At 41.8% G+C, this 27534-nt stretch overlaps 3 protein-coding genes and 2 non-coding genes across 5 annotated transcripts in view; 2 read left to right on the top strand and 3 right to left on the bottom strand.

Moving 5' to 3' along the window:
• The window catches only part of rab6ba (RAB6B, member RAS oncogene family a), a 56387-nt gene extending 46005 nt beyond the window's left edge, over nucleotides 1-10382 (top strand). The window contains exons 7-8 of the mRNA XM_071926210.2: nucleotides 2675-2741; nucleotides 7702-10382. Of these exons, the coding sequence (XP_071782311.1) occupies nucleotides 2675-2741; nucleotides 7702-7766 (132 nt within the window). The 3' untranslated portion in view covers nucleotides 7767-10382. The remainder of the gene's footprint in view (nucleotides 1-2674; nucleotides 2742-7701) is intronic.
• Nucleotides 10383-12492: 2110 nt separating this feature from the next.
• Nucleotides 12493-15179, bottom strand: LOC139932473 (uncharacterized). The gene is made up of 4 exons (XM_071926268.2): nucleotides 15051-15179; nucleotides 13854-14381; nucleotides 13243-13347; nucleotides 12493-12988 (listed from the first exon to the last, which is right to left on the bottom strand). The coding sequence occupies exons 2-4, from the start codon at nucleotides 14195-14197 to the stop codon at nucleotides 12943-12945; spliced, it is 495 nt and encodes a 164-aa protein (XP_071782369.1). The 5' UTR covers nucleotides 14198-14381; nucleotides 15051-15179; the 3' UTR covers nucleotides 12493-12942.
• Nucleotides 15180-15936: 757 nt separating this feature from the next.
• trnap-ugg (transfer RNA proline (anticodon UGG)) lies at nucleotides 15937-16008 on the bottom strand. The gene has a single exon. It is a non-coding gene; the product is annotated as a tRNA-Pro (tRNA).
• Nucleotides 16009-16425: 417 nt separating this feature from the next.
• trnap-cgg (transfer RNA proline (anticodon CGG)) lies at nucleotides 16426-16497 on the bottom strand. Its single transcript has one exon. It is a non-coding gene; the product is annotated as a tRNA-Pro (tRNA).
• A 927-nt stretch (nucleotides 16498-17424) lies between these two features.
• On the top strand, nucleotides 17425-24586 carry cep63 (centrosomal protein 63). Its single transcript, XM_078285550.1, has 14 exons — nucleotides 17425-17686; nucleotides 17929-18106; nucleotides 18800-18895; nucleotides 19218-19340; nucleotides 19465-19578; nucleotides 19726-19854; nucleotides 20179-20324; nucleotides 20489-20632; nucleotides 20808-20910; nucleotides 21071-21268; nucleotides 22014-22100; nucleotides 22234-22436; nucleotides 22557-22902; nucleotides 23106-24586. Exons 1-14 carry the CDS (start codon nucleotides 17646-17648, stop codon nucleotides 23307-23309), a joined length of 2112 nt encoding a protein of 703 aa, XP_078141676.1. The 5' UTR covers nucleotides 17425-17645; the 3' UTR covers nucleotides 23310-24586.
• The last annotated feature ends 2948 nt before the right edge of the window (nucleotides 24587-27534 follow it).

Raw genomic sequence — 27534 nt, 5'->3', positions numbered from 1 at the left:
CAGATACAGCCATGGAAATATACCCAGAGATTATGAATGCGGTCATTTTTTGATGTCGTCATGGTGTCATCTGTCTGTGTGTAGACACTTTTGTTGTGAACACAATAACTCAAGAACAATACATGATAGAAACTTCATACTTCCACCACTGGTTCCCTCTGTAGAGTAGATGATCTCATTAAGTTTTGGAGAACCTTGCTGCAGAAATTTGCATATTAATGAGGAAAAACTGGATTTCTGGAAACTATTATAACTCCTTAATGCTTTAAGATATGCAGTTCATATTTATACCAACCATGTTATGCGAGGACAAGTATGTTGACATAAAAATAAGCGAATTATTTCCATTAACTAGCTTAATTCATGACCTCATTAGCATAACTGATTATGTTTAACATATCATGGTAATTATGGTGGGACATAAGGCAGCTCAAGTGCCTCTTGTTGTACATAGGAAGGAATACCACACACTCAACGCTACATTCGCGTTTTTTATTCAGCAGCGTTTCAACAGGCAAGCTGTCTTCATCACTCATCTGAATAAAAAACTCAAATGGAGCTCTGAGTGTGCAGTATTCCTTCGTGTGTAATGCCAGCACCAGTCCAGCAATACAATCACCTCACCATGATTGCGGTGTGCATTTATTCATTCCTTTAGTGGTCATTTTTTAACATCTATAAGTTTAATTAGTTACTCTAGTATTCAGAGTTCAGACTGAGAGAGATTTTGGGGCTGCAGATACAATAAGAAGTGTAGCCTGGGTTAACAAAGGTAACCTTTGTCTAAACAGACCTTTGTTTGAAAACAACGACTGCCTGTTAACTTCATAATAAGTTGTGAGATGAAGGCACGCTGCACGGAGTAACAGCTGCCAACAGCAGAGCTATACTGTGTCTGTCAATGAATGGTGCTGCTGGCAGGCCCTTCTCCTCTCACCCTGCAGCGCTGCAAACAGAGGAGCCTATTCTTCACCTTACTTAAGGACTGTGGATACAAATAGGAAAATGCAAGGATGGAACAGAGTGGTGTGAAGCATAAAAAACAAAGGTCTCAGTCTCGCCTCCAAAGGCTCCAGTGTTCACGCTGTTTGGCTGTGTCATCACCACACGCTGAGACGCTGTGCGTGCTGAGGGGCTAATTTGAGCTGTTAGGCATGATTTTCACTGTCATTCATGAGGATTAATGGGTAATATAGCAAACCCATATAACTTATTGACTTGTTTTGTTTCTTGGAGGATTTCTGTTGACACTGTAGCAAACAGAATAAATGTTTTCCATTAAGACTTCACCATAGAAAGAAGTAATAAGATGTTCCAAAAGATGTGTATGCAACTTTTGAGGGTTGTATACCATCTAGTGCCCCAACTACTTTAAATGATGGATCTTTTATATGAACGTTCTCAAAAACGGTTGCAGGCGAGGATGACACTCTTTTCTGCAAACTTGTAGACTTTATGAACAAAATGAAATCAAAAAAGTCTGGAACTTGGCTGCGCAGTTTAGTATCATGAGACAATTGGCTCAGGGATTACAGATGAGACTGTTGCTGAATGGAATCTACTGAATTTTCATAGCTAATACTTAATTGATAGTTTCAACCAAAGAAAAAAATATTAATATGGCTATTTTGATGGTACTCCTGAAGCACAACGATGTGACATTTGTTCTGGCCTTGGCCAGCGTCAGGTGATCGGTCACCCACTCTGAGCCTGCTGGGTGCTGGCCGCTCCTTATGGCCCTCATGGGTAAAACTGTACTAGCTAGAGCCAGTGATAGGCAGGGAGCCTCCACAAAGCAGTTTACATAATAGACGCTTATGCCTGTAATGTTGCTGATATGATGCAATGGACTTGAATGTAATCAGATGGGCAGCAGACATCAGAATCCCATGCTAACCATGCTTAACAGCTCTAGCAACTGCTGATGGCTGTCTGACACATGCTAACTTATTGCGAGGCGCAGCACCAATTGTTCTTCAGCAGTGGGGAAAATATTTAGCAGTACCAATGTGTGATTGGTTTCTGATGGATAATGTTGCACAAAAGAGGCAGCCAGCCTTTCCTTGCTACCACAGAATGTGTCCCAAGGGAAATAGAAAGTGAGATATGCCACTCACAGAAACTTCCTGGAATAACAAATGACAGGTGTAGCAGCAGGGAACAGACCAAAGACGTAGATGGAGCTTGTGATTGATTGGCATATAGCTTTCTGACTGGCACTTGTAATCGTTGCTTCCTCACTCAAAAGTGTGAATTGAGGGTAAAATCTTTGACCCTCTTTGGAAATCTGGAATATCTTCAGTCTGTCCCATTGCTCCAACAAAAATTATCATTTAGACATAAAATTTCAAGCAGCCAAATAACTATTTAATGTTGAAGCAGCTTGCCATTTTTACAGTGTGGTATATTGGACTAATGTGATGCACCCAATGGACTTAACACAAAGCAACTGATGTGATGGAAAGGCTCTGTACTGCTGGCCATCATCCAACACATCTGTGCGAGAAGACGGTTTTAAGAGTAAGACCACAGTGCATGCTGGGAGCCTCTTGTCTGAGTGAGCTGATTGAGTCTTCAGGTGTGGATAGGGCATGAGTTTTCAATATGAAGAGTGTATCCCTGACTCTGCGGAGAAGTCACAGCGTCCTCATTCTCTCTTTCTTTTTCTTTCCAGCTGTTTCGACGTGTGGCGGCTGCTCTTCCAGGGATGGAAAGTATGCAAGAAACGAGCAAAGAGGGGAGTATCCTTTGACCGACAGACACATTAGCATATTTTCAGAATTCCAGTTTGATAGTAAAAACATATTCCAAAGAATCTTTTTAAATAATAATATGGAGAGCGGAGGAAACTATGCTCCTGACCTCATTGCAGTCCTTGTGTGATCAGCTAACTCTCTGCTTTCTTCTAAGTTCAAGGCCTTCCAGGAGTGAACTCTGTATACTGGTGTTGGATTTAAATAGTTTTCAGCTACTTGTCCCATTGAATGAGCTTTCAGCACGCCACTCCTGCTAACTGTGGTTCAGCACTGCTGCCTGACAAGAGCAGGGTGAGGGGGTATAGTTGGCAGGCCATGCAGTTCTGTCTGTGGTGGATCGGCAGGCCTTGGCTGGCTAATTTAATGCAGTGACAGGAGTCATCCACATTCAGTCATCAGTCAAGCCATAGTGGCGTAGCTTTCTCCTAACTGGCACCTCATATCTACTGGCGCCAATTGAGCATGTCACAGCCTCACCTGTGGAAGCTTTATCGGGGGGTTGCAGCTTTGGCTTTTTTCTGGTATTCATTCTCATAAAGCAACCGCACAAATGTCTTAACACATTTCTCCTTTTGCTCAGGCAGCGGTATTCACAATTGCAAAACAATACAAATTACAATAACTCATAACTCTTGAGAGCATCTTAGATAGTTTTCCTCTGTTATGAACTATAAACACACACACACCAGCACACACACACACACACACACACACACACGCAGTCTAGAATATACTTGCTGTGATAACTACATTCATCTAGGCAGCCATTCTACAATAAGCGTCTGTGGAATAAATTCAGTATCTTTCCTTACAACAAAGAGACACCCTTTATTTGTCCGTTTTTGTAGTTTTGGTGACAAAGGAGATTAATCCAGCAGACTAGACTTGCAGATATTTTTATTATTGTAATTTTGTGTGAAATAGTCCACCGTTGGATTTTCATCACCAGCTAAAGAGAGCCCTCTGGGCTGTCTGGGCTCCCTAAGTTGTCTTGTCATTGATTTTTATATCTGTAAATGTATCAGGCATGGGTAACAATGAGGCAGCGAATGTGTGGTTAACACCTCTCTCAGAACTATGAAGACTTGTGGATTATTTTTGTAAGTGAGATAAGAAAACGATTTTCTTAAGTATGCATTGTGTGGAACAAAACACCATACTCTCTTTCTTTTAACATTTCAGTCAGACTCCTTTTTCACAAATCTCCAAGTCAGCCACTTTAAAAAGGCATTTCACACATAATACATCTGCACTCCATTTTATCCCAGCATTTGATTGAATTGATTATCAAAGAGAGATCTTTGCTATGGTTTTTAGCTCATTAGACATCTGACTGTGTTTTGATTTGAGCTCCTAGAAATCTGTATTTACCGTAATGAAACGGCTTACTCAGTTACTTTAAAACTAGATTTTGCAACCGTATCCCTCTGTGAGCTTTTACACCATGCTGTTTGGTTTTGTTTTTTCATTTCCAGCATTTTCCTGAGCTGTATTTAACATGTATGGTTATCTAAACGACATTGCACTGGACAAATTTACACTCATTAACTCTCAGACAAAATGAAGACTACTGCTTTATTTTTTAGACACTACGCATATAAATCAACTGTGCTTAATTTTGTTACTGATTGCTCCTCTGACAGCACCAGTCTTTCATATTCCCCTCAGCACACAGAGTAGGGTGCCATCTCTATGGTAACTGTGGGTGATTTATGAAATTGCCTTTGATTTTAACGTGTGCATATAGCACTGTCATTTTTCCTTCCGACTGAAGCTGTCTGACAAGGTGTCCTGATCGGTAGCGTGGCATTCATCTTCTGCAGCGACTTCACCGTTTTCAGAGCACAAAGCAGATGTTGACCTTGGTGTATTTTGGGAATGCCTACATCTAGTCTTCCCCGTGCTCTGCTGATTATAGCCCACCAATCATCATTTACTGCGACTTGTCCAGCCTTTGCTAAGTGCATGGCCTCAATAATAAACTCAATAATCCGACAGCCCTCTGAGCTGTTCAGAGCACCCTTTTGTTTTTATTGCGGTCGGCCAATTTTCCTGGTCGCAATGCATAACTCGCGCTCAGCCAATTAGCTTTATCTCTCTTCCTGCCTTCTATCCATGTTTTAATGAGGCGTAATTGGACATGGGAGTGAGCTGTGTGAGGTAGAGGGAAGGGATGAGGATGTAGTTAAGGTTTATGACAGATTGTAAGGGTGATGGATGGCAGGTGATGACAGTTCCTCGGGATCTCTGTGCCTCTGCCGACATCGTCACTTAATGGGGCAGCTCCTCTGTTGTTATTGCATTCTGAACAGTATCGATCTCACTGGGAGAGGGGCAGAGTCAGGCTGCTCCAGTCCAGGCTACACACACATCAGTGCACAGCCTGAGAGGGCCTGCAGGAAAAAATAGCTTATCATACACAATTTATATCAAGCATGTTGTTTCCTCACTATGGTTTCTCTGCTGTTTATGTTGATGATGAATCCCTCACCCTCAGTGATGCAGTTTGGGGTAGAGGTGGAAAATTCAATAGATATTTAAACAATATTCGCAGTATGCTCTCTGTTCCTTGTAATTGCCTGTTTCAAATTGGGGATGGGTGGGTCACACTGATTTATGGTGGATGTCAAGGCCTGTGGGCCACAGTCTTCTGTTGTTTTTCTGTACAGCAATTTCCTACCTAGTCACTGCATATTATCTCCACTGCAGTTCTGCAGATAGGGAGAGTAAAGAGGGTGCTAGTCTCAAATCAAGTGGTCATCCATGTTGATAAGAGAGACACCAGACTCATATTTATTCCTGCTCAGAAAAAAACACCAGGTAGGGGATAAGGTATGCTACTACTTGATTGTGTTTACAAATTAATACAATCTTTTTTTTCCTCCGGGTTTTCTTTGTACAGTAGTCAACAAACAACACATTAATTCTGTAACAAATCATGCCTGTCCCATCTAGAACATTCTCAAGGCAAGACTATGTAGCTGAAATTGAGATTTTTCTCTTAAGTGAGATCGATGCCATGATATCATTGGTAGCTAACTGATGAGGCAGTTAAAGCTGCACTAGGCAAGATTGTTATGTAAAAAAACACCCGTCTTTTCAGTTTAAATCACAAAATAGGGGCTGCAACAGAGAAGAGTGTCCCATCCCCCTTAATTGAGACCCCATAGAATCGCCCTATTTACAGGTATGTACATGTTTCCACATTCTTCTGGAAGTGACTCAAAACTTCAGATCGCAGGTTGGTAAACATGATCGAGCTGTGTGCAGTTTACTGACGTTGGGTCATATGATTTCTGGGTATTGAAGTTCAGATTTTTCAAACAGTTACCTCTCACTGCCATTTGGAGCCGCCAACGTGCAAAGATGCCTAGTGCAGCTTTAAGCTACCCATCTAATGCTAAACAGTTATTGCAAGCTCTTAACCTTAGAAACTACTTCGGCACGCCCCTACAATGTGAAAAGAATGTCATTTTCCCCAAATACTCCCACTGGTGGCACAGAGTATGGTGATTAATCTCATTGTCCAGTGGGTCGGTCCCGTACACATGCAGCGATCAGGCGCCAGGAAATTTCTAGCACTGAGGCTGCTCATTTGGTTTGGTAATGTTGGAGATCGGGCCTCCAGATTCCCCTTTCTATGGGAACGCTCAACCATATGTAGCATTTAAAGACCGCCCTTCAAATGACACCCACAAGGCATGCCAGCATAAAGGAGGAAAAACATGTACAGTATATGCACACACACACACACACACACACACCCTTCAACTGCAGCATTTGACAGTTTGCACCAGCCCCAGTGCCAGAACCCCATTGTAGGACGGGCATTTGAAAACCACAGGGGGGCAGCGTTTCCAGTCTCACGTAGCCAACATATCAGTATGTGGGCCACAGTATTTGTAGGCCCCCTGCCTACATTCATAATTTGGCCAGAAAAATGAATAAGTAAGTGCCCACTGTCGCACTGCCACATTCACTACCTATAGATATGGAAGCATTTGCAAGCACTCAATCATGAAAACACATCTTGTCTCTTTAAGGCAGAGGAAGCGCGCACCTCATTCTCACAGTGTTAGATAAACAAAATGCAACTGAATAATCAGATTCACTGTGAATAAGAGCTTATGTGCATCATAAATGAAAAAACAACTGCAAAATCACTCTCTGGCTTTGACAGCAACAACTGATTGACTCACCAGTGTGCATCAGCTTTAATCTTAACACACACAGCAATTCCAGCGATTTCAGCCAACATCCATTCTCAATTTGATATTAGCCTGCTAATGCTAGAGGAGATGATTCCCTTTTGAGTTGAATGAGTTGAAGAACTTGTGCATGTCCATGGTATCAGATAAGCTAAGGTAGGATATTTACTCCTACTTTGCAAGTTAGCATTCACCGCCTCCCTTCTCAGCACCCTCTCTCCCTCTAGATGGGTTGTCCAGCTCCAACATGTCCAAAGACTGCCATAATAAATTAATTTAATTGATGATTTAAACTGAAACTAGACTTACGCAATACCATTTTTAACCATTTGAACTGTTGGTGCCCTATCTCTGTTTCCTTAGATTTATAGAAATAGATCCATAGGAAATAGCATCATCCAGTGGCGTTAAGGCCATACTACAGGCGCCCATTAAAAATACATGGCTTTGGCTCAAGGAGGCACTCTTCTGCTAACAGCTTCTCTCAGGGCCGGGCCTGTCTGAACACAACACAACACTGTGGAAAAATAAAAGAGAACTCCTCACTTTTCCCTGCATTTTTCTCTTAGGGAATATTTGTTTAAGGGAAGGAATCCATTCAGGTGCATTAACTGTAATTGAATACAACCATGTACAGAAGATATGCCAATTTCCTCCTTTGGTTGAAATTCAGAGTATGTATATACTGCAATATTATTACTGCTTGTTCCAAATGCTTCCTTAACGCTCTTTTCCAGTGATTGACATCAAGTTGGACAAACCACAGGAGCCCCCGACTACTGAAGGCGGCTGCTCCTGTTAATGCTCAGTACCATACTGGAAAACATCATTTACACCACATGCTTGTTATGTTGCTTACTTCCTGTTTGTTAACCTCCAGTTGAGTTTGCATGTTGGAATTTGGCCTCCTTACCTGATTATTGTTCATTGGTTGGAACTAGCAATATATGAATTTGGTTAAAAAGTAGTGTAGCCTACTTTGTTAATGAAACTGCCAAAAAGTCTTAAAAATAGCAAAAAATGAGATAAAGATGTGAAAAAGGTCCCCAAGTTGCATATGTGTATACTTTTGTTTAAGTAGGAAGGTAGGGATTCCGGTTTTCTTTTGTATTTTTGTAAATTCAGGGAAATCTCTCTGGAAAGTTTTGTTTTGTTTTTTGTTTTTGTTTTTGTTTTTTAAGAAGCAGACAACCAAGTTCTGTGTTTGAGAGCTTGATGGGAACTGACAGTCTTAGAGGTTACAGGACAAACTGATCAGTAACATCTGAGTATCTAATGCATGCATAGTTTTTGAGCATAGGTACTGTCTACCAGTGTACACAAGTTTGAATATGTAAATGCTAACATTACACCAGTGACTTAATGCACTCTCTGATAATGACTAGTCAAAAGTCCTTTGTTTATGAATACTGTTGAACTGGATTTGTATACTTGACTTTAGAAAATATCTTTTGTCATGTGTGTGTGTAAATGTATGCTTTCTGTATAGGCAACTGTAGGATGCAGTTATAGAGGGCCACTGCCAAGTTGTATCATTGTAGAAACTCATGTTCTTGCCACATTACTGACAGACTTTTGTCACCATTTAGGTCATCATTTGTTTGCAGAATGTCATAGGCTCCCCCACTCACATTTATGTGACATCTGCTGTTGCATTGTGTGATATCTTAGTAGTTGTAATTACGATAGTCCGCATACAATATGTGAGCAGTGGACAGCAGGACTCTGCCTGGAGAATCAAAGCCCTTGCCTTGCCTCATAGAGGAACACAAAGTTTAAACGCAGCGTTCCCTGTGTGGTGATCTGTATACTGTAATCTATGTTCTGTGAAAATCAGACCTTCACATAGTTTGAAGATCAGTGCACCATTTAACCTGGTGATCTTGATGTTCATGGCTGTTCATTGCATGAGCAGTTTCATTCCTGTCAAACAAAGAAAAGACTAATTTGCACATGTAGACCTTTCAGGTTAATATGAAGTTATGAAAAGCTTCATTGTAAATATACAGTCACATAATTCAAAACCTGTCATACAAGCTGTCACGTGATGTGTCCCCACTAAGATGAGGTTTACTTTGCTGCTTGCGTTTAAATTGTTACTACTACTGAAGTAGGCATTATGCAATGTTGCAACGTTGTTTCAACTGAACCTGGTCTTATTTTTAGAGCCAGGTATCTTAATGTGCTGGTGATAAGGTCAACCAGTGTTGAGAACACTACTTTGATTTGAATTGTCTTTGAAGTGATATCTTACTGCACTTTTTAAGAACATGTTTTAGAATTAGAGTGAAAATGTAAGTCTTACAAACACGGTAAAATAATCATTATCTCCATTACATTTGGAGTACTGTGTCTTGAACGTTAGTGTAGAATAAAACATTTATGAATTCTTCACACATTTCCAAAAGAGGAGCACTCTTGTGAATGCTAGTGAACCTTTCTAACCCACGTAATGAGCCAAATAATAAGAGGCTGAGTTGGATCCAGTACCACAGGAGACCTTAGCTGGAACACACACTCTTTTGTGGGTTTGGGAATGACAAAGGTTGAATTGCAGATGCTGAATTATAGAACCCCTTGAGATGGAACAATTGATGGTATTTAATTGTTTTCTTCTTTGCTACTGGTTATTTATACAAAAGCTCCTTGACAACCGCTTGATGTTATGTGAGGAGAGATCTGGAGATGACTTTTAAAACGACTGCTTTAGATTAACATTAGCAAGGCAGTTGTTGTCAGACAGCCTTGCTTGAATGTCCCACTGAAATTCTCAAAACTGTAAACGGTAAGGGAACGGTGGAGAAATATGACCAGTCATGTTCAGACACCAGATTAATTACAATTGTGAACTAAGTGTCATGTTCAGTGTGCCCACTAACGCCTGCTCATGCATACCAAAAAGAAAGAGTAGGTATATCATTGTGTATCAGACCTCTGTGTTGCTGCCTCATCTTTTTCTCTTCTGTTTCTGTGCAGAGTATTTATTATCCTGAAACAGGAATGTATTGCTCTCACTAATGACCATGGAGCCTTGTAAGGAGAGCACTTTTTGGGAAAGGGCATGGGTATTTATTTTTAATTGAGGACAAAATGATTGATCAGTTGCTATATAAACTTGTTTGTATTTGTACTTATACTTGTTTGATTCCCCTTATACGAGAATAGGATCCACCCTTGTTTCCCACAGGAATAGGACCATTGTAACATTCCTAGAAATGGACCAATGTTTCGGTGATGCAGCAACAAATGTCTTTGCGTGTTGGGGTCTGCTTTGGAGGGTGGAGGCCATGGCCATTCCCTGAGGGTGTGTATGTTCTGTCACAGCTCTGTGCAGAAGACTTGATTAATTCAGAGCTGGCTCTCCATTCACACTGTACAGAGATCTAGCATGTCTCTCCAAATGATCAATAAAGATGTCTTATTACCAAAGTCACGCAGAGTTCATTTTTTCTTTGACTTTTAGAAAGGACCGTACCCTTCCACCAAACGTGTGGAGCGATTGCTTCTCCTCAGTCATATGAGCACAACACAACTAATATGAGAACAGTAGAAAGAGCCATCAAACTAAGAATCAAACCTTCCTATTATTCTACTGACTTAAAATCACTCCACCCATTGTGAAGTCTCTCACACCAAATGGAGTCTTTATTTTCCTGTTGTTTTTGGTGGATATGCTTCAAATAGCATAGCAACTTTATAAAAAATATATTAAGCAAAATGTGTTTGTGATTTTGGTCTGAAACCCTGAAAAAATATATGGTAAAATTACACTGGTTACTGTTATTAAGTAAAATGACACATATAGACTATAAGGCGCGACCATTACTTGCATCTGTGGTTAATGTCTACATTCTGTGATACTGTCGGTTACCAATAATGAAGCAATAGCCGCCTGTATCCCCGTTAAACAAGTCTTTGTACATGTTGAGCCATGCTTGCCCTGACAATTTCACTAAGCTGGTTTCTATTTTGACATAACAAATATCCGTTAAACTGGTGTTTCCACCAGTGACTAAGGGCAATGCTCCTAGAGTGAGACTCACTGTACATGTGCTCTCACAGTTTCCTTTAGAGGTTTGCTACACTTTAAATCCAACAGTTCAAAGACATGCAGGGCTGTTGGTACTGGAGGGACTCCCTGAGCAACAAATCAACTGCACATCCATTTCTACATAAGTACAGTACTTCGGGCATTTATGTTTACCTCCAAGTACTCAAAACACACAGTACTTGGAATAGGCAAAGGAATGCACAAATGCTTGGAGTAATGGACTGACTTGTGCCATTGTTTTGTTCCACCTAGGCTCCCCACCAAAGATCCTGTTTCAAAAATACATTTGTGGTGCCTGAGCTGGTAATTACCTCACTTCAGTCTGACCAACCTGCACAGGGAGTTGTTCCCTGGTCTGCTCCACCCTAATACCCGTGACTACGCACTACCAGGACTATATTGGAATTCAGTAAATATATTGTGAAATCGAGAGTGGTACCGTACCATTCTCACAACCCTGTTTTTTTTAAGTTCTTGGTGTGGTTGCTGCCTTCATGTTGTATTCCAGATTGTGGCTTTGACAGGCAGTATTGCTGATGCCAGTTCATTCAGAAGTTGGATGTTGTTCCAGAGATGAGGTCAGGCATTATGTTGAGGGAATAACTTAAGCATGGAAATACACAAATGGTATTAAAAGGCTAAATCACACACCGTGAATCGAACTATGACTCTTAAGTGTATCCTGCTAACTGTATTTCACAGGCACACAGTTAACAACCTGGTACAACCAGTTAGTCACCAAACCAGCATGACAAGAAACCGATTTCTTGCTTCATTCTGCATAACTGCAAATAACTGCCAAAACAGAGCAATGCCCTTAATACTGACTTATAGCCAAACAACAATACCCCTAACAGTGACCTTGTTTTGAGATTTATTCTACTCTATATACTGTATGTTTAAGCCTCTTCTCCTCTCAGAATGGTAAGCACAACCAGGACAGCATATGTGCATAATCACTGCTTGTGGAAGTGAAAACGGGTGTATATTTTTGAACTGATCTGTGCGCATAAGGTAACACAAAAGGGACAAAGGCCATTTCCATGAAAGTGATGATCCGATACCCTATTCTAACATCTTCTAACGTGGAATACTTGCCAGATGCTCGATGAATGGAGTTCATAATCCACTTTCATGGATGGATGAGTCTTTTGTGGCACGTTATTGTTCTTTATCATGCCCACAAAAGTAATATTCACCACATTATAGTGTTTAGAAATCTCCCACTGGTGTCACTTTTATTTTCAGCCACATTAATACTTAATGTGTCATGAATGACGTACAGAGGAAAGTAGAAAATTGTCTTGTCTTTCCCTATGCTGAGTTTTTAGCTTACACTTCTTTCAGGTGACACTGTTGCTTCCAGATTTTCAAAGCCACATGGTATGACCTTAGGGTGCTGACCACCATATTATCACCTTAATACCACTCATATTACTAACAATAGTTATATAAATAAAGAAATTACGAAAAAAAATACTCTCAAAAATACTTTTATTAAAAATTTTGTCAACTAGTCAAGTTACCATAAATAAAAAAAAAAAAAATTAAATAGTTTGTGTTCAGCCAAGGATGTGGAAGGAGTGTCCTCAGGAGGCCATCTGTTACGAGGGGGTCTCGACTACTAATGGGACGTTAGCCCCATTGGGACAGCTGAACCAAATCCCATAGCACCAGCTGGGGGAATTAAGCCTAGAATAAATAATGGGGAGACGGGGCAACTTTGGCTGTTAATGAAACAATGTCTTGTCAGGAACACATAGATAGAGGCTTGCTTTTAACGTTCCTTCCGGGGTTTTATAAGGTCGGGGAAGGTCTTCTACTAACTTCTACCACGCTCAAATAAGGTCGTGTGTATCCTGAGAAGAATTGTGGCTTGGCACAGAATCGTTGATAAATCTCCTGTCCTTACATCTGTCCATACATCTTACAAGCTCTCTTCGGTTGGAAGCCTGCGCCAGGATCTCATCTCCCTTTCAAAAAAGACAGAAACAGGAAAAGTATTGGTCCACATTATAACAAAACGTACTATTTTGCATTTCCTCGTATGTGATAACACATGGCATATGAATTAATTCAATTGCATTAGACATTACCTTTGAGACAACTTTTTTCACATGTAAGCGAACAGGGTATATGTCCAGATGGAGAAATTACATGTACATAAACATCAGGAAAGTAAAACAGTCAAATAATTAATTTTTTTTTTTACAAATTTAGAACTTACACATTGCAACCAGGCACAATCCTCTCTTGGTGCTGCTTTGTTAGACTGAACTTCTTGAAGAATGCTGGAAATTTGAGCTTTGTTCTGGAGTAACCGGAAGAAAGGCTGAAAAGTAAGGAAGAGTTTATGTGTTATACAGTATATTACTCTAGGAGTGCAACAAGATGTAGCAGGACAGAACCATAGCACTAGTGGGGCAGTGTGTGGACAGGTGCATTGATTAACACTGCTGGGTCAAGGGTTCAGCACGGTGGGAACTTTTTAGATACAGGTTCCAACACTTCAAATTCAGTCCAGCTTCTAAAACTATACTGTTTTCAATACCTTTCTTTATTAAAAGAAAGCACATTTCAATGTTTGTACATGCCATCTGCTTATGTAAACAGAATCACAAAACAATGGATTTTTTTGAGTGCAAATGTCCATAAATGAGAAGCAAACTTGTGTTATGATTGTAGCATCCAACATCATATAGTTTTTCAATACCTTAAAATCAACACCAGTAGCGGTAATTGGGACAGTACTGATAGGTATCGTTTTTCACTACCCAGTGCTAGCTGTATACGTTTTTGAATATCTGTGTGTGTTTGTAGGCCTGCTGTTGAACCCACTCTGCTTGAGATGAGGGTTGTTGTTTAGCCTCCACAGTCTCGTCCTCAGCTTCTTGTTTCAGTGCGGCCTCCTCCTCTGCCTCGGCCTCCATGTCCTCTGGTATCTGGTCCCACCGCCTGCTGTCCACCCACAGTGCTTCCTGCAGGCTTAGGCCACGTCCTACACAGGTCACCCGACGACACAGAGGGCAACTCACAGTCAGTAGCCCGCTCTTGTCCTGGGACATAGTGTCCAGGCAAGGGTCGCAGAAGGTGTGTCTGCAGTGGAGCATCCGGGGGATCCTGTCCAGCCGCGAGTAGGGCAGGTAGCAAACACTGCACTCCCTGTCCTCACACAGAACCATGGTCAGGCCGGACTGGGAGAGTCTGGGATGTGACGAGTCGACCGCAAGGACACTTGCACTTCGGAACCTTGTTGAAAGTCTCAATGAAAAGTCTGACTGGAGACTTGCGCTTTCTAGCAACTGGTTATACTGCTTGGTGAGGTAGATGGTTGTTCCCAGTCCAAGGTTTCCTGTTTGCTTCTCTCTGTGTAATCAAAAAGTGATTGGATTGGTCATTATAGGTGGTATTGGATCAACCTAGAAAAGCCTTTTCACACCAAGAATAATTATTTGTGTGAAGAACTCACATAGCAGCAAAATAACGATTTACTCAGCCTATTCTCTGACAGTTTACACACTGGCTGTGAAACTTTCATGCAGTGCAAAGAAACTGAACTGGCTCAATTTTTGGAAAAAAGTCCAAGAGTGTGAACCATAGTAAATTGGAAATATGATTGAATTTGATTATCTTGACAAATTCAATTGTTCATGCTGATAATTCTCAGATAAGACTTTCATTCTTCTTTTGTTATTTAGGCCTAATGGATAACAGTGAGACCTAAATGTAGATGAATCTGTTGAATGTTCAACTCTGGCTAGACATAAAACTTCAAAGTTCAGAAATTTGGAAATTAAACACAATTAAAAGTATAAGATTGGGCCTAAATGTTATTATGGTATTGTATCCTCAGTAGGCTAATACATCAGACAAATTGTCAATCATTCAATCCTCCACTCTTTATCAGTGTCACTAAATACAGAATAATCAAATAGAACAGACAACTTCCACACAATTTTATGTACTAGTCAACATCACATTGAAGGGAATAAGTTTAAAATAATCACAAAATACATGTCTGTGTAGCCTACTTACAGTTTGCATGTATGATATATTCCACGTGCAGACTTGATACTTCTTTAGACCTATTGTTAAAGTAATGTTCCTTAGGCACACTGCAGAGAAGACAGAGAGGAAGAGCCGGCTCGGCTGCCGCCTGTTAGGACTGTCTGTGTGTTGTGTTGTGGGGGCGGGACAGAGACGTCTCTCTCTTCTCACGGCCCATGCCCAACCCTCGCAACAGCTGGGGAAGCAGGACTGTTAACCCAGTGGTAAGCAAAAAGGATGAGGGGAGGAGGAGGGGGGGTATTGGGCTCCCTGTCTCCCTGGCTTGAACTCCCAGTCTGGCCGGCTGGCTGTGAGCTGAGTCTCTTTGTTGTGTGTTTGACAGAGGGCAGGTGGAGAAAGGGGTGGGGGAAGTTGAAGAAAGAAAGGGGGGGCTGGATAGGGCAAACAGTGATATCAAACCTAGTCCCATGTTCAAATAGGGAACCACATGATGGCGAACCTGAATATCTAATAAATCAGATGAAAAGACCTGTAGTTGCAATGATGTGATGATCTTGCTTGTATAGTAGCTTTCTCAATAAACAACAGGCAAATAGATAGATAGATAGATAGATAGATAGATAGATAGATACTCAGTGTATGAAAATACATTTAAAACATGCATACTATTAAAATAAAGTTGTGCCACTTAATTCATGTTTTTCTTCCTTCCTTGATCCAAAACATTTATATTATTATTATGTTATATTGTTCCTGTGGCTCTACGTGTTGTCTGTTGGTTTTTCTTCTATTTTGGTAACGTCACTTACTGATCTAGATACTGGCTGAAGCCACCCAGTGGATGATGACATCGTGTTTAGGGCTGCTGGTGTGCAAAACGGACATGTTCAGCAAACATCTATTGGAAAATGAAGGGCTCGTCCGGGATTTGAACCCGGGACCTCTCGCACCCAAAGCGAGAATCATACCCCTAGACCAACGAGCCATGCCTACAATTGCGATCAGTGGGTTTTTAACATTTACAGTCACAATTGTAACTTATATATTTATATATTATTAATAATGCCGCAATAGAGTAATTTTCGATGGTCCTGCGGATAGTTCCGGTCCTATGGAGTTGATGTAAATATTAATGCCCTAAAATCATACTGGTATTTGTGTGGCACTTATAGCAACAAATTCATCTAGCTAATGTTCAAAACCTGTTTTGCCTGGCGCAAGAAGATCATCGATTTATTGGGCGTTTGCGTTTCTCTTTTTCATACAATAATGTTTAATGGCAACGTCAGATGCTACGGCTCCAGCGTTTCAGAATTTAGAAGACTTCTAAATCCTTGTAGAAGACGACCCCTCGTAGCTTATCGCGAAATGACACAGTAATGTAAATAGCCACTAAAAATATGGGCTCGTCCGGGATTTGAACCCGGGACCTCTCGCACCCGAAGCGAGAATCATACCCCTAGACCAACGAGCCACGTGCGCAATAAGGCGCATTACCGCCTAATCTGTCCTACTCCACATACATGGCAATGAAACTTGCTCTTCACAACAGGTAGATCAATATGTCTCGTTAGACTAGGCTTTCTCTATTACCTAACGTTAATTATAGTTACATTAAACAGTAATCCCCAGTGCCCTCTTTACTAAATATAAATTCATGTCGGCAACGTCATCCTCCAAGTATTACGCTTGGCACATTAGCTTAACTATAATGTTAGCTAATATTCAAATATGAAAAAGACGATGGTTTGCAGCGCTAAGTTATTCGTGGGAAATGTGAACTTGAGAAAACGAGTGGAAAGTTTATCTACATTGTGCGAGGAATGGCATATTTGGATATTTGTGTCACAGTTGAACATTACATTAAATGTCGAGCAGATTCGTGGTAATGACAGAATTGGAGTAGATAGAAAGTAAGCTGAATGAGCCGTTATTTAGCTAGCACACTTACTTTGAGATGCCATCCATTGAAACTTTGATATCGTGATGTTGTCATGAAAGATGTGAGAGATAAGATGAAACTTTAACGAAATGGAGATGGTCGTGGGAATAAGCAACAGTACAGTCAGTGCGTGGCATCAAATAACAGATGTATGTTTGCATCATGCAGCATTCTGAACTAGCGTTAGTTGCGTGGGACATTCTAACATCCTGAATCTCTTGCATTACAAAAATAAATCATTTCTACCATAATGACTTTAACGAAAACATTACAATTATATGGCAGCCATCTTACGCGTACCGAGGAGGATTACTGCGGAGGTGTAGCTACCGCCACCGCCACGAGGAAATCCATTCTATTCAAAGCAATTCTATGATGTAGTTCAACGGCAGATGTAAACACAGGCTAGCTTTAGCTAGAAACGGCGGAAGTGGCTACTAACGTTTACTATTTTAGAAACTTTAACATTGCTGATTTTCATTTACGAAATTGAGCCATTAACGCCAGTGAACTGGACCACTAGTCTCGTTGCAGCTAACGTTAAGTTATTCAGTATATTGCCGCAGAGGTTGCTAGGTTACTTAACTTAGCTAACTAGTTAGCTAACATTAGAGAACTTTCAGCTAATGTAAAGTGTTGCCCAAGGCTTGAAAACTCTTGACTATAGTTTCACCCAGCAGATGGAGGCTTCTTTGGGATCTCTGCAAAACCATGATTTAAGGTAACGTAAGCTAAGTGGCCAAACCAGTGGCTGATTTGACTCAATATAATTAAGATATGTTAAACTAGCGTTAGGTACGCTAACTTTTGTTAACTTCTTAATGTCACTGGCACACAGTGATGGTGAGCTGTTTGCTTTTACTAGGCTCGTCTAGCTTGCTTTCGTTACATTATTTAGCTAATTATTACCAAGCAAGGGCAATAATTGATATGTTTTTGTTTCTCTCAACACCTGTACGTCAGCTCTGTCCTGTCGTCATGTGAGCCAGAGCTTCAAGAACTGATGCGACAGATTGACATCATGGTCAATCATCAGAAGAGTGAGTGGGAGGCAGAGATCCAGACCATGGAGCTGCGGCTGCAAAGTGGGGAAGAGGAGCTTTTGGCATCCAGAAATCTTATTGAGCAGAGGAACTTGGAGGTGCAGTAGAAGATCATTCCTGTATTTTGTCTTTTGTTATAGATGTCTAATGGGTTTAAACATCTGATTTCTCACTCTTTTGCTTAATCCTTAAAGATGCACAAAGTCAGAGAGGCTATAGTGTCTCTGTTCGACCTCCAAGGTTCTGGCTTTCAGATGTTGAAACTGGTAGTGGAGAAGGAATTGATGCAGGTGAACTCCAACAAGTGGAAGGCTTCAGTGCATGTGAGGTTTTCATCTCCATGCTGAAGTGTGGGACTGCTATAATGAGAAGGGAATTGGAGATGAGCTAACCCTCATTCAACCCTTAAGTCAAGGAGACTAATGGAATGGCACATTGATGATTTGCTCTTATTTTGAGTGGGGAAAAACTGAGAAGACTAATTACAAACATCAAGTTTCTTAAGTTATGGCATGGGGAATTTAACCACACTGGGGGCATGGATTGATACTTTGCTGCTCAGTTTTGAAATAAAGCGATTGTCTAGAGAGAGAGATGGAAATAGCAGCCATTCACCATCTACCTTGTAATGGAATTACTGTGTTTGGTTATGTTATAGCACAGTCATAACGATTTGACCATGAATTTTCTGCATGGCACTGGTGTTGTTACATGTATGTTGTTATGATGGTGTTTTCCCTACAATCAGGTTTTTGATACTATCCTCCTCTCATTTGGTTAACTGATCATAGATCGGATCGCTCCGCAAGCAGCTAGAAGACGTCCAGACTGGTAGACAAGAGGTAGTTACCAAGTACGAAGAACAACTGCAGAATGTCCGTGATGAGGTGAGAGAAGCTTGCCAATTACATACTAACAACTTGGAAATTCCTTAGATAACGGATAGGTTAAGGATTTTCAGACTCACGTTTATCTACTCAACCTTGGTCAGAATAACACTGGTGATTTGCTACTTGTCACTCTAAAAAGTAACTTAAGAATGTCATAACGTTACAAACTGAACCGTCTTAGAATGTAATATATATCTAATACAATTTTGAAGGTCATTGAGAAATCCTTGAATTTGATACTTTGGTAAATCTGGGAAGCCTGTCTTACAGACTTAGTTGTAATCAAGTAATCAGACTTACATACATTTTTTTCCTACAGTTAGCTAAATTGAAGAGGAGCTATCAGAAGCTTCAGCGGAAACAGCTCAGGGAGGTCAGTGGAGGGGCAAATGATAAAGAGAGGGACCGTTCAGAGGTGACCCGCCTCAATGACAAGATTGAGGTACAATAACATTGGTCCAACTCTCTTTTTCTGTTCCTGACTTTGCCTCTGGTCAACCACAAATTGCCCTTTAGTGCCATCTACTGGTTATGTGGAGCATAACCATCCTTGCCTTTCTCTTCAGGAATATCACCAGCGCTCTGTAGAGTGGGAGCGGCAGAGTGTCCAGTATCAAACACAACTGACAACACTGGAGGCCCAGAGGAAGAGCCTGGCCGATCAGCTCACATACATGAAAGTAATGACTAAAAGCAAAATGCTAACCTGAACATGTGATGTCAATTCAGACAGAAAGTTTAATGCTGACACAAATGGGAAACAAAGGTAATTTTCCTGAATTAGCAATAATAATTTCATGGAAATTGTTTTGTCATTTGATGTCCAGTCCCAAGGAGCATCCTGGCAAAAGGAGAGGGAGGACAGGGAGCTGCAGCATCTGCGGACCCAGCTGGAGAAGGCTCAGGCCACCCTGCACTCACAGGAGCTGGAGCTGGAGCGCCTCCGACACCTTCAGGTGTGGCTCAGATAGTACCAGAGTGAGCAGCAGCTTAGCGGCATGGTAGGAACCTGTGCAAAGAAGAGAACAGGTGAAAAGTGGCAGAATAGAACCTGCAGTAGACAGTGATTGATGGACCTGATAGCACTAGATGCTGTTCTTTACACTTTGCCTTTGGTGTCAAAGTTATGTTAGAACTAGGAATATTCAGAAACAGTGAGGCATTTGCATAGTTTGGAAGAGAATGTCACAAAAAAAATGACATTGGCCTTATTAAATGACAGCAACAGTAGATTTGTGCTGCAGACTAGGAGTTTGAAATTATATTTTGCTCTTCTACAGGTGCTTGTAGAGGAAAGGGATGAGCTCCACGCCACCCTGGATTCCCAGGATGCATTTGTACAAAGAACTGGTCTTCAGCGGCAAAAGCTTCGTAATGAGGTTGCCAGACTTAACCAAGTACTACAAGCTAAAGATCAAATCATTCGGTGGGTGGATTTTTTTCTGTAAATAATGGGTATTGAATCTGTTATGACATAGTATAACACCTGAGACAGCATTATTTACTGTTATTATGTACAAGGTGCAGCTGAGTGGCTGTAATACAATGTGTACTGTGAAAAGTTTTCACTGGATATCCCTATGTGTGCAGTTCTCTGGAGGACTGTTTGGCAGCTCAGGGCTATACTGGTATGGAAACCCTCAGACAAGATCTGGAGAAGACTGCAACCAAGCTGCACTGCGCCCGTGCCTGTGAGGTTCACCTCAAGGATGAACTAGCACGACTCAAAGAGAGGTGAATGCTGGCCTCTTTATAAGACCACCATATAGTTATTTTGGACTTATATGCTTGACCTTTGTGCTTTTATATGTTTTGAATGTGCTATATCAGCATCTCTTTTCCTTCCATGTTTGTTTGACTGCATCCACTACTGTGACAATACAGAATTAAAGTGTGCTGATTTCCTTAGACTGGAGAAAGTGAGCAGACAGAGAGGCGACCACTCAAGGAGAGAGCAAGAATTTAATCACATTAAAGAGGAACACGATCGCTCTGTTGCTGAAGTGAAAAAGGTGAGAAAACGTCCCTGATTAGTTATGTTGCGGGAGCTGTGTTTATTTTTCGCACAGATTTATACAATTTTCTTACTTTTTATCAAATGTTTACTTGATTTACATCTCTATTATTGCAAGTTATGAACCTGCTTGTCACCACTCTTCATTCATTCTGCAGCTCCGGGAAGAACTGAATAGGGCCAAGCAGATTCACGGTGGAGAGGTGGAGGGAATGAGGATGGAGGTCTCAAAGTTGACCAGTGAGCTGCACCAACGTGACATCAGCATCGCCACACTGAGTGGCTCTGCCTCCAGCATCGAGAGGCAGCTTTGTGGCGAGGTGGAGCGGGCGGAGCGCAAGGCAGCTGAGCTGAAGGTGACCGGAGGAACAACAGCAGCACTTTGAAATCATCATGTTTGGTCTAAAGGAAAATACCAAACTGAAGAAAACAACACCATAAAGTGTTTAATAGGGTGTTTGGTCACTTCAAGCTGCCAGGCTTGGCATTGATTCTCCAAGCCTCTGGAAGTATTTTGGAGGGATGCAATACCATTATTCCATGAGAAATTGCATTAGTGTTTTGTTGATTGCAGCGGGAAATGGTGTCTCAGTCTGGTGCTCATGTCTTAGATTTTCAATTAGGTTTCGGCTGTGGCATATGGTTTACACCGTTTTCATGCTCATCAATGCTTTTAACCATCACCTGTGACCCTTTTACGGGAAAATTGTTATCCTGGAGACCACTTCTGAACCGAGAGGATCCACCACAGGATAAAGATCTAATTCCTCCAAATGGTTTTGTATTCATTGGCATTTAGGCTACATTAGATTATTCTTTAATGCAGTGGTTTCCAGTACTGCTTGTTTTCTATCCTACCAGGTAGTTAATTGCATTCACCTGGTATCCCAGGTCTAAATCAGTCCCTGTTAGGTGACTAGAAAGAAAACCAGTAGTAGGTCCTGAGGACCGGAGTTGGGAACCACTGCTTTAATGGGTTGAGGGAACCTATACCATGCCAGAGCCCCTCAATTGCGCCGCCATTTCTGTTATTTCGGCAGTTACTTGTAAATATTGTGAATGACAAATAACTTAATTTTTCTCCTCCTCTGCCATACTCAGATGACTCAGGTGCAGCTGGAGACTCTGAAGATTGAGAACCAGCATCTGAATGATCTACTGGAGAGATTGGAGTCTCGATCACCCAAGGTTTGGCCTGCTTTGGTCGGGGTCATTAATTCATAGAGAGGCCCAGACAGGAATTTTTTTTTATTTGGATTGTTTCCAGGTCTGACTAATCTCTTTTGGCCTTTTACTCTCTTGATTGCTTTGCTCACGTCAGAGGGGGGATTCTTTGCTGACATCCCTGAGGGAGAGCTATGTGTCGTCTCTGAGTAGCCTGGAGCAGGAGAACAGGCAGCTAAGGCAGGAACTGGCTGAGAAGCACGCCCGCTTTGAGGCCTCCACTCAGACCTGGCAGGACAAATATGAAAGAGTCCTGCTCAACCAAGCCAAGACTGCCCAACCACAGTCTACACAGGACAGGTACATTATACAGTATATACACACACACACACGCACACACACACATACACACACACACACACACACACACAAAGAATCAAGAAATTGAACTCTTACAGAAGTTATTCTTTTATTCTATAGTAATGAAGATATCAGACATCACAAACACAAGGAGGAGATGCAGGCCATGAAAGCTAAGATGCAGGAGAACACCACTCGTTATGAGGGGGAGATCCAGAGGCTCCTCAAACAGCTGGAGGCCCTCTCCCATTCCTCCAGACCTCAGCACTGCAGCCAGGCCCAAGACAGCAGGTCTGATTCCCCAGCCTCCTTCTCTTCTTCCTCATGCTCCTCAAACAGTAGGAGAAGACTGGTCAGGACAAACTCGGTGCCTTCCGCCATTCCCAGTGATTCTGCTGCTGAGGGCCAGAGGTCCAATTCTGAAGAGGCTTTGAACCAACCAGCCAAAGAAGACATGATGCCAATGGTGAGGCTAGTCACAACCAAGGAGCTCAGTCCTTAGTGGGGTATAGCAGAATGTTATGTAATCAGTGTCACTGTTGTAGCTACTTGCATGTTCATCTGTAGTCTGGTCAGACAATTTGGATAAGCAAGGTTCTACTGTCCTGTCATAGTGGTACATTTTTATCAAAGCTTCCTACAGTTGTGTGTTTTTCTTCTCTCTCTCAGGAGCTTTTAACAGCATCGCCTGCACACAGCATGGTCTCTCATTTCTTGGAGGAAGAAAGCCTACGCTCCAAGGATCTGCTCCAAAGACTGGACACCCACATCCAGGGTATGAGAGAGGACAACATCAGGACAGTGTTCAAATACCTACCTAGTGGCTCAGGGCCTGGCTCTGACCAGACCTCTGCTGTACAGACCGATCAGTAGGATGGAATATATTAAAAAAATGTGCCTTCAACTGCACTCTTACTCAAGACCTTTTTGTATTTCTACTTAATTGGATTGTATCTAGTGGAGAGTGACAGAAAAAGTGCACAGTGGGGTGACACGGGTTGTAAGCTGGACTTAACAACTCGTAAGCATATGGTATGCGCTCCACTTGACTGAGCTTTAGAGCTCCCCATCTAGTCCCATTTAACACAGTTTGCATAACTACACATCCAAGATCAGTCTGACAGCCGAGGGGCCTTTAAGTTCACTCAAGTGTGTCGTAGGATCTGTTGGAAGGAGTAAAAGTAATTCAAATGTTCCAGTGAGCTCTCGCCTGCCTGGGTGCGGTCAGACCAGGATAGTATAGTGCCTTTGCATTAATAAGCCCACTTAGTCCCCAATAATATCGGCCAAGTTGTATGAGGTTATGCGTATGAAGTAGTATTTGTATGTTGTAGCTGATTTGTTCAGATTGCTGCCTGTAACTTTCTCTTTCCGTTTAATCAGTATTTAAATTACCTTTGTCAGCAGAAGATGATATGTGGTCTGGTTTCTGCTTTTTATGTGCGTGTTTGAAATAGAAGCCAGTTCTTGTTACCTTGTCTAACAGGTATTGATTGCTTGTGGGTTTTCTGATACTATCAGATGTCCATAATATAATCTAGTTCTAGTTTTTGCCTATTGTTTCAGGGAGTCCTAGCCATAACTTAAGTATCTCCTCATTACTGTTTGTGCTACAGATGCAGGATGTATGGGTTATAGTTCCCAAGGGCAAGGGCTTTTTGTGTCAATACAAGTTTTGCATTAAAGTAAACATCCACCAGAGAAAAGAATGCTGTAGTGAGCCAAAGGAGTGAACGTCCTCTCTACAGGTATGTAGTCATGACTGGGAAAATATCACATATGTCCAGAGATAACAGAGAGCAGGAAAGGAGCGAAAACAGCTTATAGCTCTCCTCATTTTCCCAGCTACCCATCTCCCAAGCACCCCCCACCACCCACCCTGTAGAGGCCCTCCTACTTATCTAACAAAGTTTCAATGGAGGAATGTGAGCACCATGCCAATGCTGTCATGAACCTTCCCCCGCAGCCTGCCTCTTGCTCATCATGAGAAAGCTTATGGAATGTTAATATCAACCATGTGGGACATTGAACTTCAGAAATGCTGAAAGGCCAGGGGGGGAAATAGTTGTATTTTATTGATTTCCTAATGCAGGACACACTGATAGTATGAGGATGTGAAATAAAGGGAAGAAATCCCATTTCTCAAGGAATATGTTGTGTTTTTACTTTTTTTGCCGTCTTAAGATTAGAGAGTTCTGAAAATATGCTTAGCTGTTCCTCGGTCCAGTGGTTTTCATTTTGGTGTTTGGTAGCCCTTATTACTAGCACTGCGAGTCCCAACAAACAGGACTGAGGAATTTGGCAGGGCAGGCATTCCTCTGCCTCTCTCTGGAGTGAGGTGAAAAGGTTTTGATATGTGGAGATTCCTTTAAGGGGCCTAGTGTAAGGGAGGAATAGTAAGGCTGATTTAGGTCTAGGGAGAGTTTGGACGGCATACAGAGAACAGACTTAATGATCCACAGGAGAAATTTGCTTTAGCCTACAAGATGATGGAGTAATTGCTAAATTGAGTGGTTTGATAAATTAAATTACTCTCATTAGGCTCTTATCGTATCAGTGCAAATGTTATGACCGCAACCAGCGGTGTGATGCAGAAAAAGAACACCTTCGTTCCAAGGAATTCTCAAGTGTTTTCACAGTTTAATGATTGCCCCCATTTTTGGGATTTCCACCCAGAGTTATTCATGTTTCAAGAACCTGATTTTGAAATTGCATCAGGAACTCGGAATTTAACGGAATTAAGTGTGAAAAGAGCACATTGATGGCTCGAGACCCTCAAGTCCCCAATTGCCTTGCCTGCCTTGCTGATAACAAGCAGCAGAGGGCGCAATTAAGTGCACTGCTGTTACACTAGGGTCAACAGCAATGAATGAATTTCCCAAGGTAGATGTAGTTTCCCCAGTACTCAGGAAAAAATAGACTGTTGTGTGATATAGCCCCTGAATTCTGGGGTCTAGATTCCTAGGCTTGGGTCAGATGTCTTGATCAGTAAGGTCTAATAGTACTCATCTAATTCATGCCAAAATTTAATCCTTGTAGTGAAATTCTCTTCGCTTGCCCCCTCAATACGGAGGTCAAAGAACAGGTTCAGCTACAGAGCAGCACCTCAGGAACTGGAAGGAATTATGTGTCTTACTCAAGGACACTAGCTTGGGAGGATGCTTTCTGACACAGGGGCTTGAACCTGGGTCCTCTGGTTGAAAGATGGTTTCCCTACTGCTGCCTTGAAGCAGAAATGCCTCTCCAGCTGTATCTAACACTATATTGAACGGCTGACTTCACAATCCAGACTTCTTTCAGTGTCTGTGGTTACATGTGGCAAAAAATAATCTATGAGACTAATTACCTCGTCCTCAAATGAACTGACCTTATATAAACTCCTCAACCAGAGTACAAGAGTAATCCAATTGCCCCCAAGCCGATGGAAACTTAAGACTGATTGTGATTTTCCCCCCCCACACATATAAAGAGTTAATCCAGTGCAATAGTCTGACCACTTTTCAATTGCGTTGGGTAAATAATCCACTTGCAGCCAGCATGTAATGTAATCACAAATGTGCATAGCTATTAATTTTAGAGATATTACGTTGAATCAAAATGTGCTGCAGGCACACTAACACATCTTCATTTGCAACAACGGCCCTATATAACAAGCAAATCAGTGAATTGGTGAAACTTAATGAGTACTAAATGTGAAAAAATAATCCATCTATCTTCAGGGAGGGAGAAATATTCTCTGAGGTATTTGTTTGAGGAATTTCCCCAATCGTCAAGATCATAACTTGTCATGTGGATAAAGAATGAAGATAGATTGTGTGGATTGCTCCCTTATCTCTGAAAGGCAATGCAGGTTGCTGGGGTTACCTTTGACCAGAGAAGTGCTGGAGCCTGCCAGGGGATTCCACACCATGAGAAGGGAAAATATCTCTGATACTCTGAGGGATAGTTGAATTTTGTTAGTCAAAACATATGGGCTTGGATCCCCAAACCATTTAACTATATTCCCCAGCATCTGGCATGCGGTCAACACTTTTGCAACTTTCTAAAAATCAGGGCCGACAGTATATTTCAGTGTGTTGAGATTGTTTTCATTGTTACCCAAGACAGTAAGTAATAATTCTTCAGTGCAATTCATGTTGCTCGTGAGAGATGAGCTCCTCCACTCAGGTTGTTGCACCTTGATGGACCGTGATAAGCGTGCCTTTTAGCTGAATGGCTGAACTTCCTTAACAAGATAAGAAGTGAAAGCCACTTTTCCCACGATTGTTGCTGCCCGCATGCATTCTTTGTCGCACATTCCATGGCGGGGCCTCAGAGAGCATGCCTGTCGTGCTTTGCGTCTGTCCGTGTCCCACTTCTAGTTCCAACCATGTCCCTTATTTGATGGGAATGTCTCATTGTTCTTGAGTCTAAACATGCTTGAGGAGCGGGAGAGAGGAGGGGGGGGGGTTAAGGGAGTGGGTGCAGGTTGGCCGGACTGGTCTTGTGCTATGGAACTCCAGACATTCGCTACAGGATGCTTGGAATGCTGCAGAGACAGAGGGGCGCGTTCTTATCAGCCTGCGTACGTAGCCAAGCGGGCCCGCGCTGTGCCAAGGGAACTCTGCCAGAGGGGCCTTAGAGGAAAAGACTCATTCCTCTAAAAAACAATGACCCCTGACCAGACCAACGCCATGCAAAACTATGTGTTTAACGAGGACATCCCAACACTGAATAAGTAGACTAGATGACTCACTGGTGACTCCTGTGCCTTGACTGAGTCCTAGATCATCGTCCTAGATTCTCACAGAATGACCACCGCTGTCTAGCCTGGTCCTAAGCAGGGAGTTCTGTAAAAGCTTCTTCTGATGGAGTTTACAAGGAGAAATGATGAGTGTGGTTTCTTTTTTTAAGTGAGCAATTGTGTGTCATGGTGGTTAATTTCATTGAGATAAACCACCAGATGAGTGGGCTGACACCAACTGCCACTGTTAGTGTTCATTAACCTTAAATCTCAAGCTTTAATTCATAAAGCTGAAGAACTTTGAACAGAAAACCAATGGGTGATATGATAAATCAAATTCCTTCCGTATTAAGGCAGGTGAGGTGTAGAGTCTTA

Source organism: Centroberyx gerrardi, chromosome 9 (assembly GCF_048128805.1).
Source record: "Centroberyx gerrardi isolate f3 chromosome 9, fCenGer3.hap1.cur.20231027, whole genome shotgun sequence".
Lineage (NCBI taxonomy): Eukaryota > Metazoa > Chordata > Actinopteri > Beryciformes > Berycidae > Centroberyx > Centroberyx gerrardi.
The sequence above is the reverse complement of the archived record's forward strand: the minus strand, read 5'-3'. Positions and strand labels throughout refer to the sequence as shown.

Bases quoted from the DNA above. Each gene is read 5' to 3' on its own strand.
- LOC139932473 (XM_071926268.2), bottom strand. From the start codon at position 14,197: ATGGTTCTGTGTGAGGACAGGGAGTGCAGTGTTTGCTACCTGCCCTAC. The intron at 13,348-13,853 runs GTGGGTTCAACA...CTTACTTTTCAG, and splicing joins CAACCCTCATCTCAAGCAGA to CCTTTCTTCCGGTTACTCCA. The intron at 12,989-13,242 runs GTAAGTTCTAAA...CTTTTTTGAAAG, and splicing joins ATTGTGCCTGGTTGCAATGT to GGAGATGAGATCCTGGCGCA.
- cep63 (XM_078285550.1), top strand. From the start codon at position 17,646: ATGGAGGCTTCTTTGGGATCTCTGCAAAACCATGATTTAAG. The intron at 17,687-17,928 runs GTAACGTAAGCT...CCTGTACGTCAG, and splicing joins CTGCAAAACCATGATTTAAG to CTCTGTCCTGTCGTCATGTG. The intron at 18,896-19,217 runs GTGAGAGAAGCT...TTTTTCCTACAG, and splicing joins TGCAGAATGTCCGTGATGAG to TTAGCTAAATTGAAGAGGAG.